This window comes from Balaenoptera acutorostrata, chromosome 3, assembly GCF_949987535.1.
Source record: "Balaenoptera acutorostrata chromosome 3, mBalAcu1.1, whole genome shotgun sequence".
Taxonomy (NCBI): Eukaryota; Metazoa; Chordata; class Mammalia; order Artiodactyla; family Balaenopteridae; genus Balaenoptera; species Balaenoptera acutorostrata.
Window position 1 is genome coordinate 51,452,875 of NC_080066.1, and position 19,329 is coordinate 51,472,203.

The window sequence follows — 19,329 nt, forward strand, 5'->3', positions numbered from 1 at the left end:
TCCACGTCAGACCGTCTCAGACGTTTAACTAAATGGCTCTCATGAGTTACTACCAGAGGGAATGTGAACAGGCCATGAGGGTAAGAATCGTTAAGACCCCAGTCAGGAGGGAATGAACAGAAAATCCCCAAGATACAAAAATCAGAGACGCCGTAGTGATCAAAGACAATTATAATGACATGAAACTCAAGCTGAAACTAGTTTAAAAGGACTGTTTTGTCAGCTGCAGCATATCTTCCAACTAGATGTTGACAATTATATAGCTTTTTTCATTCTAGCATAAAATTTCAAGCAATTAAATAAATGGATTACTGTGCTGGCCACATTCATCTCTGAAGCCCATTTTTCCTTGGGGCAGCCCAGACAGTCCCAGAATTTTTGACATATTCAGTGAACTGCTCAAAACATTGGTTTTAAAAAAAAGTGTTAATGAAGATGGATCTGAGGCCAAAGGTACCTCAAAATAATGCAAATCTCTTCCCCTGAATTCGTAACACTCCCCAAAGCTCCTGAGCTGGGACCCCAGACAGTGACTGTAGTTTAGAAGCTTACCATCGGCTGCACTGAAGTACTCCGGGTTCACAGAGGCATACAGCACTCCGTTCCCCAGCCTGCTGTTATTTCTGTCAAAAAGGATGAAATTCAGGTTAGAAAAAAAAATCCCCACATACTTTTATATGTACTTTCATCTTTGTTACCTCAGTTTTATTTGTTCTGATTCATTAAGGACCGGGAAGGGGTGGTGGAGGTGCTGTCAGGACAGCTCCACCACACTTGCTAACGCCTCTTTTGGCTTCTTCAACGGCCTCAAATTAGAGCTTTTTAAGAAACATTTGTTTCTTTACTTTGTTGGAAATTGAAAGGCTTATTTGATGGACAGGGTTAAAATATCATGTTTGAAAAAGCTTTGCACAAGCAGTGGTATCTGTGATGGGACAACCAGTGTGGGGATGATCCAGACTCCAAAGAAAAAGTCTTCTTCTGTTGTTGAATCATTAGAAAATATTCTCTTTTTTTCTGTACATTTGATTGGAAAATCAGGTTTTCTTTTTTTTTTTTATAAATTTATTTATTTATTTATATTTTTTATTTTTGGCTGTGTTGGGTCTTCGTTTCTGTGCGAGGGCTTTCTCTAGTTGTGGCAAGCGGGGGCCACTCTTCATCGCGGTGCGCGGGCCTCTCACTGTCGCGGCCTCTCCCGTTGCGGAGCACAGGTTCCAGATGTGCAGGCTCGGTAGTTGTGGCTCACGGGCTTAGTTGCTCCGCAGCATGTGGGATCTTCCCAGACCAGAGCTCGACCCCGTGTCCCCTGCATTGGCAGGCAGATTCTTAACCACTGCGCCGCCAGGGAAGCCCCCGAAAATCAGGTTTTCTGATCCATAAGATAATTCCTCAAACTTCTCAAAAAGTTCATCTTAACTTGGGTTCAAATCATCAAACCAGTCAGACACAGAAAGTAGCTGAACTTTTCACCAAGTCACTCACCTTTTTCTATGGAAGACGTACAGCATTATAACCAACCCTCCTACTATCAGCAGAACAGCAATGGGCAGAGCGATGATCAGATGGATGAAGTTTTCATACGTTGCTACAGAAACAAATGGGAAACAAGAAAATGTCACGAGGTGAACAAACTGCTCGTGTCATTTGTTTATATTTAGCTGGGAGTATGGATAAAAAATCCCGAGAATTCCTTTATTGCCTATCATGAACTAGGAGTTCTGAAGGTAAACAGTATTGTACATAAAAGAAAAAAAAAAAACCAAACCCTGAGTTATTTGTAAAAAGATTAAATAAGTGCCGATGGAGGAGTAAAGTCATTTTTATTTTCAAAGTACAGTGTATTCTGAAATAATAGTTCAAATGATGGATTCAAGTAAAATAATCTTTGTATACAGTTGGATGACTATTAGTGGAACTGCATACATTTGCTAAAAAAAAGAATAGATTCTTATGTATTATAGTGCTCAAGCTGTACTGACTTTTATCTGTCTTAAGACAGTTCCACAGACAATTAAAAAAAACAAAAAGTAACTGGATGTCACCCCTTGCCAAAGCTGCTCTGAATACGCCCCGAACATCAGAGTCTATAGTTACAAGTCTGAGACCACAGAGCTCCTGCCTGCTCATCACCATCCTCAGCTCTTAGATGACAGATGCCAGGCTGGACGCTGATCCACACACTGGAAAATTCTGTCAGACGCTGGTAATCAACACGTCCATAGGTAGCATAACAACCAGACAAGTGGACCACACATGCTGCAAGGATGCAGGGAGGAAGGGAGAGGGGAAGGGAGTCAGGGGAAGCTCGCCAAGCACAGAGGATGGTTGGAAATGATACTGGAGAGAAATCAGGGCCGGCTCCTAAGGGGCCTTGTCCAAGCTAAGCACTTTGAACTTCATTCTGCAGATTAAGCAGAACCAGTGAGAGCTCTCCAGCCCCACAGTGAACTGGTGGGATTTGTGTGGGAGAGATGGCTGTGCCTGAGGACAGCCTGGAAGGGCTGGCAGCGGGGAGGAGACCCTGCCCTGTCTGGTGAAGCGGGTCAGGGGGTGCCCTGGGCATGTTCTGCATCACCCAGCTCAGACCTCACCAAGGAATCACTGCTCCTTTTCTATGAATGAGAAAGACTCACAGAGATGAACTGTCCTCCCCAGGGTCACACATGCAGCTGGCTGGCCATGACCTAGGGATTGGAACCCAGGCTTCCGGCACCCTGGGCTCATGTTTTCCCTACAAAGCAAGTGCCCTGGAGGCTCTGAGCTGAGGCAGTGGTGGTGGCTACAGAGGCTGGATTCCAGAGGTATTTCAGAGGCAGAATCAATGAGATGTGGGTTTGAATGAGAAGTGGGTGGCAGGAGTGAAGGAAAGGGGAGGGGTGGCTGTGAGGTTCCTGGCCTGGGTGGTGGGTGGATTACGGGGTCACGGACTGAGCTGAGGAACAAAGGATGGAGAGAGATTTTGAAGGTAGCAACTGTGATTCTGGTTTTGTGCACGAGGCGTCTGAATTGCCTGTGGGACACCCACGTATGTGGAAATGAAGTTGGAACTCACTGGGGACCAAGTTACATCTATTGTAGATCACCCATCAGTGATTATTCTGCCACTAAACACTACTATTATTATTACTCTGTGAGGACTATTAAAGCTATTTTAATTTTTTTAATTAAAGATATTTTTATCAAATAGCTCTAAAAATGGATACAGGCTCCTGCATTTCCTAATTCTTGAAAATACTTGCAAATTAACACGGACTTTGGGAAGCTAGCAGAGTTTCTTTTTTGCCCCCGAGGACTATGTCTTCTATCTCTATCACTTATACTACTGGTCAGGTTGTACCCTATTCTTTTTGAGTTTCACATTTCAATGGGGACATGGAGAAAGTGGAACACACCCAGAGAAGAACAAAATGACTGAATGGCTAGAAAATTGTTCTATGAGACTGGGCTACAAGAAAAGGCCCCAAACCTGAGATTATTTAGTCTGCTGAAGAAAAGCCTAAGGAGTAATTTAATAGTATTCAGGCACATGAAGGGTTCCTAAAAGGAGAGCAGTTGCCAGAAAGCTTCCAAAGCTTCCATCTCTTCTGAGGATTGAACAGGAGGAAGGGAGACTCAACCACAGCAGGAGAGAATCTTGTCTGACACAAGGAAAAATTTCCCAATGGTAAAGCAGGCACGCAGATTTAATTTCCCCATGGTGTATGCCAACTCCTGCTGGAAAGATGCCATCAGAGCGGCTCTTGGGTTTCCCACTGGCTCCCGGCACTCACAGGGTTAAAAACGGGGGAGCAATGGCAGAGAGGAACCTGTCATCTCTGCAGATAAGCCAAGGTCACTGAACCCCAGAAGCCAATGCTGCTGTTTCAAAGAACACAGCATCACGCTAGACCTCTAAACCTAGGCTCTGTTCCTCAGGGATGGATGTGGAAAGGGGAGGAGAGGAGAAGAGAGAAAACAAAAAACTTCTTCGGGGAGGGCTCTGGGAACATTGTGAAAGTTCCAGCGCTGGAGTGTGCAGCACCAGCCAACTGGAAAGAGTAGGTAAAATGGACCACATGGAGAATTCAGACTATTTTAGATGATGGAATTATCTTCTTAAGCATCTGTTTACCCCTCACACAGCGCCAGGCTCATCAAATGCTACCTCAAGGTCTGCAATTCTATCCCCGCACATCCTTTTTCTGGTATCTGTCACTGTGTAGACTTCCAAATACCATGCATGTCTTTGACTAGGCGCTAACCAGGTGGACTGCTGGATCGACTGAATCCTGAATTTAAAAACTCAGACTCCAGGCCAGAGTAGCACAGATGTGGACACCAGGAGAAACCAGAGCAGTGGGAACTGCCCACCTGACCCAAAAGTAGCACCACTAAGCAAGGCGGGACTGCTTTTTCTCGCGGAAGCAGTCAGGAATAGTGTTATGCCAGATTTGATCCCATTATCTGAACATGAAATAATCTTAAAAATTTGGTTTCTAATACAAAATAACAGAAACTCAACATGTAAATAATAAGGGATATTTATGTCACCAAACGAAAATACTGAATTTTCTTGGCCAAGCAAGTATAGTGTCCTTGTACTCATACATTTTACAAAACTCACTTTTAAAATCTAAAATCCTCGCCTAGAATGGCCTTCTAAGAATTCTGTCTTGTCGATGGTTTGAGCATAAACTCACCACATGGCCCAGTCTCTGTGCCAAACAGGGAGAACTGTGCGTTTTCAAAGTGTGTTGCTGCTTTAAAAGTGCATCTGTTATTTTACCGCTGAGCAGTGACAGGGGTGATGCCTCAGCCTGGGATGCTGTCACGGCGACTCCTGCTCTGGAGCAGGCTGGAGCAGAAGGCCCCCAGGTTTCTGTCACCCCTTAGGATTCTAAGCCCTGAGTCGGAGCCCCAGTCAGCATCCCTGACGAGGCAGGAGGCAGAATGGTCGATTCAATGCTTTGTAAAATGCTTTGGACATAAACCAAGTTGAGAGCACGGGCCCCTTGCTGTCTCCCTCAAAAGAGGGGCTCAGACCATCTCCCTGCCCATCAGATGAGGTAGGGACTCCAAGTGTGGCAGCTCCCCAGCCTGAGCTCCTAGATGAAGTGCTGGCAAAAGTGTGACTCTTCTGAAAGGTGGCCGACAGAAATCAGAAAACCAGAGAGCCAGGATGACGACCCAGGTTTCCCCAGTCCCAGCGCCACCTGCTTTCTGTTTTCCCAGCAACTCCCTCCACAAGCCTTACTTTTGGCCTGGACATAGAAGAACACAGGATCAGTCCACGACCCGTTCCCAGAGAGAGAGGTGGCCTGGATCCGGGCCGTGTAGTTCCCCGGGTTCAGCCGGTTTAGCTTGGCCCCTCCATACTTCCTGTACTCCTGTCTGGACACACATTCCCGCTGATCCTGGAGGAAATAAAACATATGTGTCAATTTCCCACAAACACGCCGCCTCGCCTCTCGCCTCTCGCCTCCCACCTAACACTGACCCCAATTTGCAATAAAAGGGAAAACACCCAGGCTTACATTATGGCAGTCCTCCAGTAACTCTAAGCACACCCGACCTTTAACCAAACCTTATTTCTTTAACCAAAAAGAGTTCCAGAAAGATTAAGTTGTTAAGACCAATCTCTAGGCTGAAAGATCGTTTTCTGCAAAGAAACAGTTTCTTGAGGGTGAGGATAAGCCAGCTCCTCGCACACTGTGAGAATTCTCCAAAGAGCATGGAGTTGGTAAAAAGACCTAAATCCTCACTGACTTACCTCCTTATTTTATTGTTCAAAGTCTTGAGCTAACCAGGAGGTGCCCTGTGTTGAAGTGTAACACATGCTACACCTGCAACAGAAATGCACCCACACACGGCCGATGCCCCAGTCTTACCTCGACTTGTGATCCGTATTTTATTTCATACATTAAAATCAATCCATTGGGATTCTCAGGTTCTGGCCATTTTAAAAAGATGGAGTTCTCAGGCCTTGGCTCCCAGGTCACTGGCCCAGGAATGTCATCTGCTCCTTCTGCGCAACAATTGAAATAGGCGATAAAATTAGATTCGAGTCCTCAGGGAGGGAGAGAAAAACACTGGACTAGCCTAAGAACACCTTCCCCAACCCCTCGTGCAGGACTGCGGACAGCGGCCGCAGCAACTCCTCCTGACCTGGCCTTGCACACACAGCAGGGGTTTTGGAATTGGAGCAACCTCATGACCTGTAAGTCTCAAGATGCCACCACACCCTCCCTTCCCCTCAGTCTCCCAACAAAAAAGCCTACTCTCAAGTGCAGGAGGAAAATCTTGGCAAATTGAGTCACTTAGGTCTGGTACTCGGCTTCTATGCGATGCCATCAAACACAAGCATCATCGAAAAGGTGCTGAGTGAGCAGAAGCAGCGGCATCCAGCCTCCAAGCCGGGACCCAGATCCTTCACGCTCTGCGTCTGCACGCGGCAGATGCAATTTCTGCGCAGGTGTAAAGGATGGTCCCCGAGCCCGCCTGGGAGGAAGCCGCCAGGAAGCTGGTGCTGAGCGCAAGCTCACTGCCTTCATCAGCGATTCCTGAAGCTGCCGGGTGAGGCTGGGGTGCCTGCTCTCTTGCTTTTGCTTCTTAAAGCAGTAAGCCAAGTGGTGAGCAATGTCACTGCAAGTTCCAGCTGGGAAACACTGAGAAATCAGCTGGGCTTTGTCTCTCCTGGGAGGATGAGGAGACTAAGGCCGGGTAGGCTGGCAGCAGCACATCGGTGCCAGAACTGCGCCCAGGAGGCCCCGCTCCCAGACTGCAGACACTGTGCTCTGTGCTACCTGCCAGCTCTGCAGGGAAGTGAACCGGGCAGTTCACCCATCCTGAAAGATGGATGTATGGCTGTCTAAGCCACAGGCAGCTTCTAACTTACAAGGGGAAGGTGAAGACCAAACAAGCAGGACCCAAGGCTGCTTGGGAGCGGACCTTGAGGAACAACACTCAGTCTGAATCAAGGCAGCTAAATGGGGATTTCACTGAAACTTGAGAACTCAGGAGGGACCTGGCAAAAAAGGGCCATGGGAATGCACAATGCAAACAAAGGAGAAGGAAAAGAGTGGACCCTGAATCGAGCTCCCTGCTCTCGAGTACTCTGTATGGAGAGACTGGGGTGGGAGTGGGGTCACGATGCGTGAACTCCATTCCCTGGGCTGCTGGGCCACCAAGCTGCCTGCAAATAACCACCCGTTATTTAATAAGCAGGACTGAGACTAAGGGTCATCGTCCTGGGTGTTGGCCTCTGTGTCTACAAATCATAGTCTCCGCTAGGCTGTGAGTCGGGCGTGGGGTGAGTTGGATGACACCGTACCTGCAGGCATGGTTCTTGCAAAGACAAAGTTGGAGGCGCTGCAGCCGAGCTTCTCAGCTTCGTGGTTACAGCTGTGGATATCGATTCGGTACAGAGTAAAAGGCCGGAGGTTGGAGATGACAGTTCTCTCCTTGTTATCCACTCTGCTCTCAAAGAAAGGGTACTCGGTCTCGAGCTCTTCCGGGTCTGTGATGTTGTAGGTGTCCACCACCGTGGTGTTCCTGCTCCGGCTGGACATGGTGGTGTTGGCGACCTGCATGACCTCCCTCCGCTTCCGTTCAGGTCTGCAAGGAAGAGAGAGAGAAATGTGGCTTGTGAGTGAGGGCTTCCACCTCTTTTGTCTTTTCTGTGACTCGAGTTAGAGAAAGAAAAGAAAAATCTTCACCTTGGAATAAAAGGAGCTACTCAGCCCCCTTGCATAAGAACCAACAAATAATACAGGGATTTCCTTCCTCATTATTTATTTTGCTTTCTCTACACTGCAAACCTCAGCCTCAACGTGCAACCTGCCCCCTGGCTCCCCGAGTGATTACTCGATGGTACCTAGAGGCAAACTAACACCTCAGTCCCCCCAGTGGGGAGGCTCAGGGGCACCCGGGCTACTTCCTCAGAGCTGTTACAGTGGACAGGGACTGGGGAAGGGAGGCCACCCGGGATGCTGTCGGGAAGGCAGGGGGCCAGCAGAATGGCATGTCCCGATTCTCTGTAAACAGCCGCACTTCCACACCGTGTGACCAGCAGCTAATATCGTGGCCAGCTTTTCCCACACCCACCGATGGGACAACTTACTCCTGTCAGAAAACCTTGTTTACTCTCCAACATCTGTTGATATTTCAGTCACTTAAACCAAACTTTGTGACTTAAACTATAAAGGCAGTGATCAGTGAAAGGCATTCGGCACCAGATACTGACCCCAGAAAGGAACTCATGACCTCAGGCTGCCATCCTACTTCAAGACACATGGCCACGGACAACAAAGAGCGTCATACTCAACCTGACTTGACTGGTTTTAAGCTCTAAATAAACTGTTCTTAGAATGAATTGAAAGAAATAAAAATCGTCTTTGGAGAATTTAGTTGTAAACCAGAAAAGCTTCCTTTATGGTTTATTCAGCCGTTCTGTTACCCAGACACTCCTTTTACCTGAATTCTGTCGGAAATCGTGTGGACATCAGATGTACGCCTCAGTAGGAGGCATGAAACACCCCAAACGTGAGGTTCTTATCAACTGTGGCCCCTCACCATGGGCAAACTAGGGTATTATGTCTGTCCTGTGAAAAGAAAGGACAGCAAGTGCGACTAGACTTCGGAGAGAGGCCATCAAGACCGCAGGGTGGACGCATGCGTTCATCAGGGGAATGTGGTGTAGAGGAAACTTATTTTGAACTCAACAATGCAAACACAAGGCATTCGTGAAATCTGTGCCACCCACAGCTCTGCCTTCCTATCACCTGATCCTGTGTTCTTGGACTGATGAGGAAAACAGGCACTGCCTTGTAACTAGCAACAGAAAGCTAGGGGCTCTTCAGTGAAACCTTTCCGAAGCCTGGACTCACAGCCTGAACCTCGGACAGGTCTTTGGGAAAAGACGGCAACGTAGCCAGCAGCCTCTGCTGGAGAATAAACAGATGGCTCCTGCTGGCCTGTCTGGGATGCTCTAAATCCATCCTTTTCTGTGTCCAAAGGAAGTAACACCGGCCAAGCCCCTGCTGGCCCGGGGGGCGGGGATGGACTGTGTTGAGAAGCAATGCAATGAAGGGAAAGAGCCCCAGTGTGTGGGCAGGAAGGGCCAAGCCCCAAATCCATAGTTAGTGAATCAGGGCGGTGGAGAAGCCACTGAACCTAGGTTCTAGTTTTAAAACATCTTTGAGCTCTTTTCCATCCTCAAACTTTCTGATTCTCGAGACCACGCATGATATACAGGATATCTGGACTAACACATGAACTGCAGCCATATCAATCACCCGTGAACAGGAGATGTCACCGGCGGGGCAGGTCGGGAGGTTTCATGGTTTTAACGGCAGGAGAGGAGGGGGCAGAAAGGTGCTAAGTGACCGATAGCTTCATTCTGAAAAGGAAATAGTGCCTCCACTTCCAAAAGGTCTTGATTTCCTGTTTTAATGATTTTTCAAAGTAAGATGTCTATCTTTGACTAGTATACAAATATCAGGAAGGTCACGTGACAGAAAATAAAAGTCTCTTTCAAAACCATTTGCTGCTACAACCTAAGAGAGCTTTTAAGGGCAAAGCAACTGCAGGATAAACAGAAGCTCGGGACTGCTGGTGCCCCTCTGGGTCAGGAGCTGGAAGAAGAGTGATCCCCAGGAGCAAGTACTGGCAGTGGGCTGGCAGCTGGGGGGCCATGGGGGTCAGGAAACGGGCTCGTAGGTAAAATGCTGGCCTGAATCTTGCTCCTTTGCCCAGATTGCAGGCATGAGGTTGTTTCTAAACTCTGCACTACAATTTTTCAAGAAGAAAAAGAAGCCATCAGTCACCACTCTGTTTCCATCTCCTTCCCAAGACATCACAAGTCTGCCCTGCTGAATGTCCCTCCACTTTTCTGTTCTTTCTTTCTTTCTTTTTTTTTTTTTGTTGTGGTAAAACAAACTTTTAAAGTTTAAAAAAAAAAACTAACAAAATTTTGTCATTTTAACCACTTTTAGGTGCACATTTCAGTGTCATTAATTACATTCATAATTCTGTGTAACCATCACCACTATTTCCAAAATCTTTCATTACCCCAAACAGAAGTTCCACACGCATTAAGGAATAACACCCCATTTCCCCTCCCCACAGCCCCTGGTAACCTCTAATCTACTTTCTGTTGCCATGAATTTGTCTGTTCAAGATATTTCATACACATGGAATCATACAATATCTCCTTCTGCGTCTGGCTGCTTTCACTCATTATAATGTTTTCAAGGTTCATGCATGTGGTAGCCCATGCTTCAGAATCTCTCATTCCTTTACAGGGTTGAATAATATTCCATTGCAGGGCAAGACCACATTGGTTCATCCATTCATCTGCTGGTGGACACATGGGTTGTTCTCAGCTTTTGGCTATTTGAATAATTCTGCTCTAAACATTTATTTTCCTCTGCTTTTGTCCCCACTAGGCAGAAGCAGAGGCTGGAGCAGCGGAGCAGACAGATGCCCTGGGGTCAGGCTGCTTGGCTTGGAAAGGCTGTCTTTTGCGCGGCTTCACAAACTGCTTGTCAAGGGTGCCAGTGGCTCTCGGTTATGCTTTGAAGTTGGGCCCCTTTCAAAACTGACTCTGAGTCTCTCCCTTTCCCTTTGCTCCTCCTTGGCCAGGCTGGGAGGCTGCAGGGAGGCGTGGGAAGGGCAACCGAGGGCCCAAGCAGAGGGCTCCTCTGCTTGCTGGTGTGTGCTTGGCCAGGTGATTGCCGCTCTCTGCGCCCACGTGCCCCCCGCAGGGGCTGGGTGGTCACAGGGCAGCTGCACCTGTCACCTGTCACACCAACAGCCCCCCACAGCCCAGGCCGTGAGCTCCGGCCCCTTCCACGAGGGCTGAGTGGCTTGGGTAGTAACCCCACCCGCCAAGCCGGCCGCCTACACTGTTGTCCCTCCTCAACGGCTGCTGGGTCTCGCTTTGAGGCTGTCGACCTACACACCACAGGGTGGAGAGAAAGCACCAGGACCTGCCCAAGGACCCTCTCAGAGGACACGGTACCTGGGCACGAAGATGGCGTTGTGCAGGAAATTCTCGAAGACCTTGCGGTACTCGGCCTCCTCCTTCTCGGCCTGCTTCTCGGCTTCGGTCTTGGGGCAAGCGCAGCACGGCCCTTTCTCCCCACCACACACTTCGGTCTTAGGATTCTCCGTCACCTCCTCAACGTCGATGGTGCCGTCGGCGTACTTCCTGATGGGGATTTTGTCTGCTTGGAAAAGAGTAGCACAACGAGAGCCAAGTTACACAGGCTGGTGAGGAAAGGAAGAGCCATCAGCACCTGGGCTCACGACCACAGCTGCTTCCCGACAGACGGCTGACGCTGGCCCCGATGTGTGTGGCCTCGGGGTTTGGGAGTCACAGCCACAGGTGTCCCCTGCCCCTCCCACCCTCACCTTTGGAGCAGTAATTGTGCCGGTAAAGGTAGCTGTCCTGGGGCTGGCGCTGCCACCTCACGATGTAGTAGCTCAGGTTGCCGTTGGGCAGGGAAGGAGGGTTCCACTTCACGATCAGCTGAGAAGAGGAGTTTGATGCTGAGAGTACATCCAGGGGGATGGAAGGAACTGGAAAGGGGGACAAAGGACATTTCAGAAAATGGAACGAACCCAAGATCCTGGCTGTCAGATACCCAGCGCAAACCCACAAGAAGCCAAAAGTCTGATCCCCACAGGAAAATGGCAGTGAACACTGAACACACAAAATGAAAACCGAACCTTGCTTTGAAATTGTATTACTTTCCCTTTATAATATCAGTTCTCTGTGATAACAAACATTACTGAGCTGCAGATGGAAAAGGGTGGTGGAGGCACAGCTAGGGTTGGAATGGATGACTTAAAACCCACAGTTAATGCAAACACTGGACTTTCCTCATTTACTACAGCTGCCATCCTCCAAAACATTTAACGCCAGCAGTTTCAGCAAATGGTAAAACTGACTGACTTGCATTTCATCTGAGATTTTGAATCTCTGATAAAAATGGCAAAAAGCCAAAATGAAAGGGGGAAGTAAAAAGGGTGCTGCGGAGAGAGAGTGGGGAGGGGGGGAGAGAGAGAGAGAGAGTTGGGGCGGGGGGCTTGGAGGAAAAAGTAGTGCAAAGGGCCAGTAAATCTACTGATTGTATAATCATGATTCAATGGAACTATGGAGTCATAACTATGAGAAGCAGTCTAAAAACACCTCGAACACACATAAAGCCCCGATTTCAAGTAACGGACTCTGTTACCAGCAAAAGAACATTGATTTACAGGCAAAGCATAAGAATCTGGTCAATATCTACTTACTATTGCCCCTAAACCCAAACTTGGAGCTGAACTGTGTATAAAGGGCAAATGCATCCAGGGACCACTGAAATCTTATTCTCTTTGGGTTCAGAAAAAAGCATCAATTTTGGTGGATTTTCCAAAGTGCAAAAGACACCTTCGTTGTATGTCACTTAAGCATAATGGTCATGTAAGCTGCTTTTAAAATTTGAAAGCTTAAGGTACAAAATTTTATATACAAGGGTCTGAACACTTGTAAGGAAGGACACTTTAGGAAAAAGTTATGACTAACACTAACTTTTTTTTTTTTATAAATTTATTTATTTTTATTTATATTTATTTTTGGCTGTGTTGGGTCTTCGTTTCTGTGTGAGGGCTTTCTCTAGTTGCGGCAAGTGGGGGCCACTCTTCATCACGGTGCGCGGGCCTTTCACTGTTGTGGCCTCTTTTGTTGCGGAGCACAGGCTCCAGACGCGCAGGCTCAGTAGTTGTGGCTCACGGGCCTAGTTGCTCCGCGGCATGTGGGATCCTCCTAGACCAGGGCTCGAACCCATGTCCCCTGCATTGGCAGGCAGATTCTCAACCACTGCGCCACCAGGAAAGCCCTAATACTAACTTTTTCTGGGAAAACATTTTACTGAATGCTAGGCCACTTTAGTGCTTCCTAGAATAAGTATTTCAGAAACACACAGCTCACCCCTAGATGTTTCAGTAACAGGTGTCACAAAAAAGCCTAGGCCATGGACCAAGTCATTCTCTGTCCCTACCACTTGTGAGGACAGACGCCAAAATAGAGCAAACTGACTCAATTTGTACAGTGCTTTGTTTTCCATCTTTGGGAAAAGGAAACAAGTTTCTTAAGAACTGGTCTTAACAAAGAAAGACTTTTATTTTCCCCAAATTAGCTACGATGAATTACTTGCAAATTTTTAGGCTGAACAACTTGTTCTGTTGCCTTTGAGCCTCTGCTACAACACCCCAGGCCTAGAATCAGAAGCCTGTGTCACATTTATTGATATAAACATTGTGCCATCAGTGACATGATCATAGCCACTTAGAGGATCATAGAGATGGAACAGGGGAGGGGAGGGGAGGGGAAGGGAGGAGGGGGCAGGAGAATACGAGCAAAAGGATTTCCCCACCAACATTTTTTCCTTACCCTCTTTGCCATTTAGATTCATTTCGTGCCAGTTTATGTGTATTTTAAAACAGCCTATGTATTGTAACAATGGCTATCATCAAAGAATGTTTATCAGTGCCTTTTAAAATGATGTGCATTTCCCTACTTCCAACCTGGTTTTTATATACTTGGAAAATATACACAAATGTTTGCTCTCCTTAGTTCCAGATTCTGGAGTTGAGAAATGAGTTGGTTTAGAAAGCGGAGATCAGGGAGAAGGAGGCACATTTTCATCAGTGAAAACTTGGAAAGTCCACAACATGGTTCATCTCATGTTTTTTAACTTTTGTCTGCTTTCTTGGAACCCTAGCCACTACGGGAAGAAGGTGAGAAACCAGAGAGCCACCTGAGGTAATTGGAACAACAACCAGGGTTTCAGTTCCCAGAGGTCCAACTATCCAAATAAACAAGAAGGGCAGCCTTAGAGGACTGTATCCAGTCTGGGCCTCCCAATGAAACCAACCCAGCACCCTGGAGGACCTGGGCTCACTGGTCCAGGACAGTCAGAATGATAATGGAAGATGGTACCAAGTCCAGAAGATGGCCTGGAAGAGGCTAGGGTATTGGGAGTGAGAGAGAAATATGATACAGTATTATATATTGACAAGACAGACAAATAAAAGACAGACTGGCCCAGGACAGGAAGAGAGACAACAGGCATAGCTCAGTGTCAGCCCTCTGACTACATCTTGTCATGAGTGAGGACCTTGAGCTGACGAGGCGTGGGACGGCGGGGATGGTGCGTGAATACCTGAAGCATTGGTGCGAATGTACAAGATCTCGCTCTTGGCTCCACGGATGTGGTCATTCTCCACCATGGTGAGGGTCACAGCCTTGACGTAAACGGCATACTGTGTCCAGGGCTTCAGTCCATGCAGTAAAATGCCGGGCTCCACGTCCTTGTTGGGTGGGAGGTCCACATCTACCATGTTCCAGCTGTTGGAGCCGCAGGCATCCTGCCCGTCATACTCTGTGACGTTTTTAAAGGGTCTGAAACACAATCGATGAAGCTCAGAGAATGTTTTAGGCCGCTGACATCAAAGCTCTCAGAAACCTCCCCCCAAGGGCCTCCCACATCATACTTTCTATAATGGGAATTCTAGATAAAACGAGTCATCAATTAGATCTTTATAGAAGAATAAAATTAAGCCACCGGACTCCAGGTTTCACACAGTTCTGTACACACTATAGAATCGAACCCTCTGCCTCAGGAAGAAGTTCCCTAATTACTGGGATTGGAAATGCTGCTCCTTAAGAATATACGCAAATGCTCTTTCCCTCTCGTCCCCATTTTTTCACCATTAAGAAAAAACAAGCGTAGTCGTTTAATGCAAACATCATTATTGATAAAAAATAACTTCTGGAGAAAAATGCCTTTGCTACAGAAAAACAGCTTCTCAAATACAGCTTCTAAAATCTAATATGCTCACAAACAATTCTGATTGCTTAAATATCTGATAACATTCAAATATTTCGTTTCCAGATTATCTCAGACACTAACGTCACTGTCAGAGCACTGGTAGACTGTTAAAGAAGATGATGATTCTGCACAGATGCGGAGTTGGGCAGGGATTCCACGCCTCTCAGATGAAAGGGCCAGACAGCCACTGGCTTCTGAAACAGACATTCACACACCCCTCCCTGTCGTTGTGATGGAAGATGAGTGACTCCCATGTGCAGGGACAATGAATGCCTGATAATCCCGCATCCTGCTTTTCTCATGGCAATGGCACTCCCAGGGCCCCGGCTCCAGCAGGGGGAAAGGGTACCAGATGCTGCCACTAGTGGCTCTGGTTCCAGCTCCGGGGAAGCCAAGCACCTGGGAAAGGGACCTATGGCATCAAGGTGGGACCTGGGTGAGGAGGGTGACTAAGAGGCCTGGGGGAACCACCTGGATACAGGAGGCAAAGGAAGGAAGGGGGAGACCAAGAAGAGCTGCCACCTGGAGGGATGTCCTGGCTGCCCAGGCAGGCAAATGTCCTCTGAAGGTACAAGAAAAGCCCCCAGTAGATTTTGGGAGAAATTCTGAAAGGTTTGAGACATGGAGGTCAGTCTTTCTCCATTCTCCGTCCCTTGTTTGGAGGGCTTATGACCTAGAGCAGAAGGCCACACCTTGGGAGGGGCCACAGAGAGAGTGACCAGAATAGATGATGGACCCACCTGGGGGTCACCTCAAGGGGAGCCGAGCATCCTGAGGGGTGTTCCCAGACTATGGATTAGGGGGGACCAAGGCTGCAATGATACTGCAACCAGGCCCTCCATCCCCATTCATGAATGTTTGGACTGACCTAATTCTCCACAAAACAAGTTTTCCCCTTTGGACTTATTTTATTCAAGCACCTCTAATCACCCACTGAAGAATGAAAGGCCTCAAGCTAAGACTTTTTTGTTTGTAGCTGTCACTGGCGGTGATGGGTGTCACATGACAGACAGGAGGGTGGCGAGGATGAAGCCCTGCCAACACGTCACCAAGCACAGACACTCACGCTTCCTTGTAGTAGACGGTGAAGCTGATGAGGTCCCTGTAGTCAGGGGGCCGGTACCGGTGCCAGGTGATGATGATGCGGTTCTTCCACGTGGTGGTGGAGGTGAAGTGCAGGACGTCACTTTCACCTGGGGCAGAGGCACATCCATGAGTGACACCCATCTATGTCCTTTCCCTCCACGTGTCTGAGAGGTCACCTGCCCTGCACTATGGCCCTCTCCCCCAAAGCTGTCTGTACTTGCAAAGCCCCTTTTTGGACTTCTCAGTGGCTTTCTTGTTTCTACTAAGGACTCAAACATTGTGCTACGTGGCCTCCAAGGGGCTCGGTCCTTTGTTTAGTACACTTGGTGGCCCTGGACGTGAACCTGTGAGTGATTCCTAACCTGGAAGAGAAGGACCACGGGATGGAGCAAGGTGGCCTTGTCTCTCTGCTCTTCCCTAGGATGCGGGCCACCCAAGGGGCTGGGGAAGGTGAGAGTGGACCTTGATGCTGGGTGGACTCTTCTTAGACATGACGACAGCTGTCTTACAGTTGTGGATATCTGCCCGCTTGCGTCAAATCACCAAAGACAGGTAACAGAGCAGCTGTGCCACAGAAGGGAACTTTTCTTAGTCCGCACGCGGTATCGACACCTTCCTGTGCAAGGACACAAGAACGCCTTGGCGGCTCCAGCTAGTGCTGACGCGCAGCGGGGGATGGATTGAGCGCTGATCAGACCCATTTCACCTGGAACAGCCTCTGCGCTCTGTGGGAAGGAAGCCTCTGCTGGTGAGGCATGACGGGGATGCTGCCCCGAGCCCCCTCGTGCTCCCGGACCTGATTCAAACTGCGCTGAGAACCCGGGAAGAACAGATGACTGCCCCCCTCGTGGAGACGCGAAGTTCTCCTACGAATTGTCCTTCCCCCCGTGTCTGCCCGACTCCCACTGCACCCTCAGCAGGTGAAGCAGAGGCTAAAGGCAGTTAAAAACTGAGAAGTCTCTGGGGCAAAACGTGATAGATTGAGATGGGAAAAACGTTGCAGTTCCTGCTAAAGTGTTATTTAGAGAGGAAACATGATTTCATTTTCAAAGGAAAATAAATGGCTACTGTATTCATGATCTGACAGGTCAGACTGGTCGACTCTAAGGAGAAAAACACTTTGACAGCACTCTGCTGCATCCGCTTCTGCTATGGTCTGAACGGGGAATGTGGTGAGGGCTGGGGCGGGGCATGTGAGGGAGAAGGCCCTTCAGCTCTGCGTCTGGTTTCTCGACTCTAAAAACTCTTCCTGAGCAACTCGAGTGTCTACCAGGTAAATCCAGAGCCAGCAAAACGAAGTCCAATGCTGACGGTTTCGCAGATTCTCTTGCGCCTGTGAGCGCACATGCAAATCACCCTGGATCACGTAGATTATTTTTTTCTAATACCTGTCCCTTATCAAAAGCCGATGGTGGAGAGACTATTTTTGTAACTTGATCCAGCCACACAGAACCACACCATTTTTAAAAGCAGTTTTACATACAGGGTTAGGTGAGAAACTCACTGCTCAGAGGCAAAACCTTAAAGCAGAAGTCTCATAACCAGTGTAAGATTATAATTACATTGTTCTAAATTTAAAAAGCAGTATCAATCCAGGGAGGCAGACTCCCTCCACTTTTCATGTTGTGGTAGGAACCAGGAGGAGGCCAGGTCAGGGACGGGGGCCCCTGGCCTCCCCTCCACTCCAGAGATGGAGGGCCGGGCTTGCTCCCTCCCAGGGCTGGACAGGACCAGCTCTCCCCTAGAAAATAATCCAATGGTGTGCCTGAGCATAAAAGACACTTGACTCTGTGTATTCTGTAAGCACCTCTTTAAAATCTGAGTGAGAACACATTTATAAATGTTTAGCACACACAAATAGATGCTATGGAAAATTTACAAATATGAATCTGCCCCACTACTGCCTTTGAAGATATCCACGTGTGAGCAAAGTGCTCGTTAAGGAGGCCTCATGTGAAACAAGGAGGGGGCCACGAACGGAAGCTGCTGTGTAGATAGGAGGAGGGTCCACTCACAGGAGGCTCTCTCTCCGTTGTTCCTGGTGTTTATGTCCCCTTTGCTCTGGCGTCCTTTAGTCCCTGTCACTTCCTCCATGCGGTAAATCTCGGAGACACACAATTTGGGATTGAAAGCAAAGTACATTTTCCCAGCTTTGATGGTCAGGTTGCGGTGGTCCCAGTCCCACAGCTGCTGCAAGTTCTGGTTGTCGAGGACGTAGAAGGAGTAATTCCTAGAAGCACAGAAATCAGCATCAGCACCCTTGCCCTTTGCCACCAGACACCCCATGCTGTGCCTCTTCGCCACAAGGCTCCAGAAAACACTGCCTTTGCTGGTAAGAGATGTAGTTATTAACGGTATCTAAGAAAGAATAGTCACTGTTAACAATAGCAACAATATGATTCAAGGACAATAGCAAAATAGATAAAACACTAATTAATTTGATGACCCCTATTACCAACAATAATGCTTCTCACACTGGAGGATGCTACTCAAATCATTCCCTAGAAATGCCTCTGGTTATTTCTCTGAAGCAGAGTATGTACAATGAGCTTGAAATCAGTCCATGGGAGAACAGATATGCTCTGCTACTCAACCGGAACAGCTTACAAATTTGCTGTAGAAAGTCTGCCATTATCCTTGGGGGTAAATCCCATCCCATCCGTGCTGTCAGCAGCATATGACGGGGTAGGAGAGCGAATGGGACAGGGAGACAGACTCGGGGGTGGACCAACTCTGGGTCAGCTCCCTCCTCCAGATTCACCCCACCCTGAAAAGCTTCAGCTGAAGTCCCCAGGGAAGGTGGAGGAGGATAAATGGCCCCCAATGGGCAGTCCCCCAGGCCACCCATCCAGGCAACAGCAACTCAGTGTCCAACAAGTTTAGGGTGCACAAAGCTTATTTTCAGAGGGCTGGGCCCCACCCCAGGAGTTTCTCATTAGCAGGTCTGGGTAGGCTGAGAATCTGCATTTTTAACCAGCGCCCAGGTGATGCTGGGACCACACTTGGAGAAGCACTGGTCTAACAGACGCTGGGCACCACCGAGGGGCTGGGGGTCCAAAGCCGACCAAGTCAGACATCGGTCCTGCTCCCAGTGGGTGGACACAGAATCAGCAGACCCAGCTGCTTCTGAAGGAGAAGTGGGGGGACAGCCAGCATCGGCAACCACTAGCACTGGCCACCCAGAGACAAACCCATACCCGGGGAGGCAAGAGAGCAGACAGCTCCAGCTTGGGGTCTGGAGAAAGAGCCTTGCAGGTCCTTTCTGTTCTGGGTCCGTTGGTAAACCAGGCAGGCAGGGTCACAGATGCCATCTGAGTCCTCTGTGCTGACAGGTCTGCTCCCCACAGACCTCAGACCCCTCTCCCCCTCCTATTCCCCAGCCTGT

At 48.4% G+C, this 19,329-nt stretch overlaps 1 protein-coding gene across 2 annotated transcripts in view; it reads right to left on the bottom strand.

The window, feature by feature from the left end:
• IGF1R (insulin like growth factor 1 receptor) overlaps positions 1 to 19,329 on the bottom strand; it is a 313,412-nt gene that overhangs the window by 33,152 nt on the left and 260,931 nt on the right. The window contains exons 6-15 of one of the 2 annotated variants that reach the window (XM_057543127.1): positions 17,960 to 18,174; positions 15,925 to 16,051; positions 14,190 to 14,428; positions 11,395 to 11,562; positions 11,003 to 11,210; positions 7,313 to 7,596; positions 5,871 to 6,007; positions 5,237 to 5,396; positions 1,486 to 1,588; positions 553 to 623 (exon numbers count right to left, since the gene is read on the bottom strand). In XM_057543127.1, coding sequence (XP_057399110.1) covers positions 553 to 623; positions 1,486 to 1,588; positions 5,237 to 5,396; positions 5,871 to 6,007; positions 7,313 to 7,596; positions 11,003 to 11,210; positions 11,395 to 11,562; positions 14,190 to 14,428; positions 15,925 to 16,051; positions 17,960 to 18,174 — 1,712 coding nt within the window. The remainder of the gene's footprint in view (positions 1 to 552; positions 624 to 1,485; positions 1,589 to 5,236; positions 5,397 to 5,870; positions 6,008 to 7,312; positions 7,597 to 11,002; positions 11,211 to 11,394; positions 11,563 to 14,189; positions 14,429 to 15,924; positions 16,052 to 17,959; positions 18,175 to 19,329) is intronic. The other variant, XM_057543128.1, reaches the window with a different exon arrangement.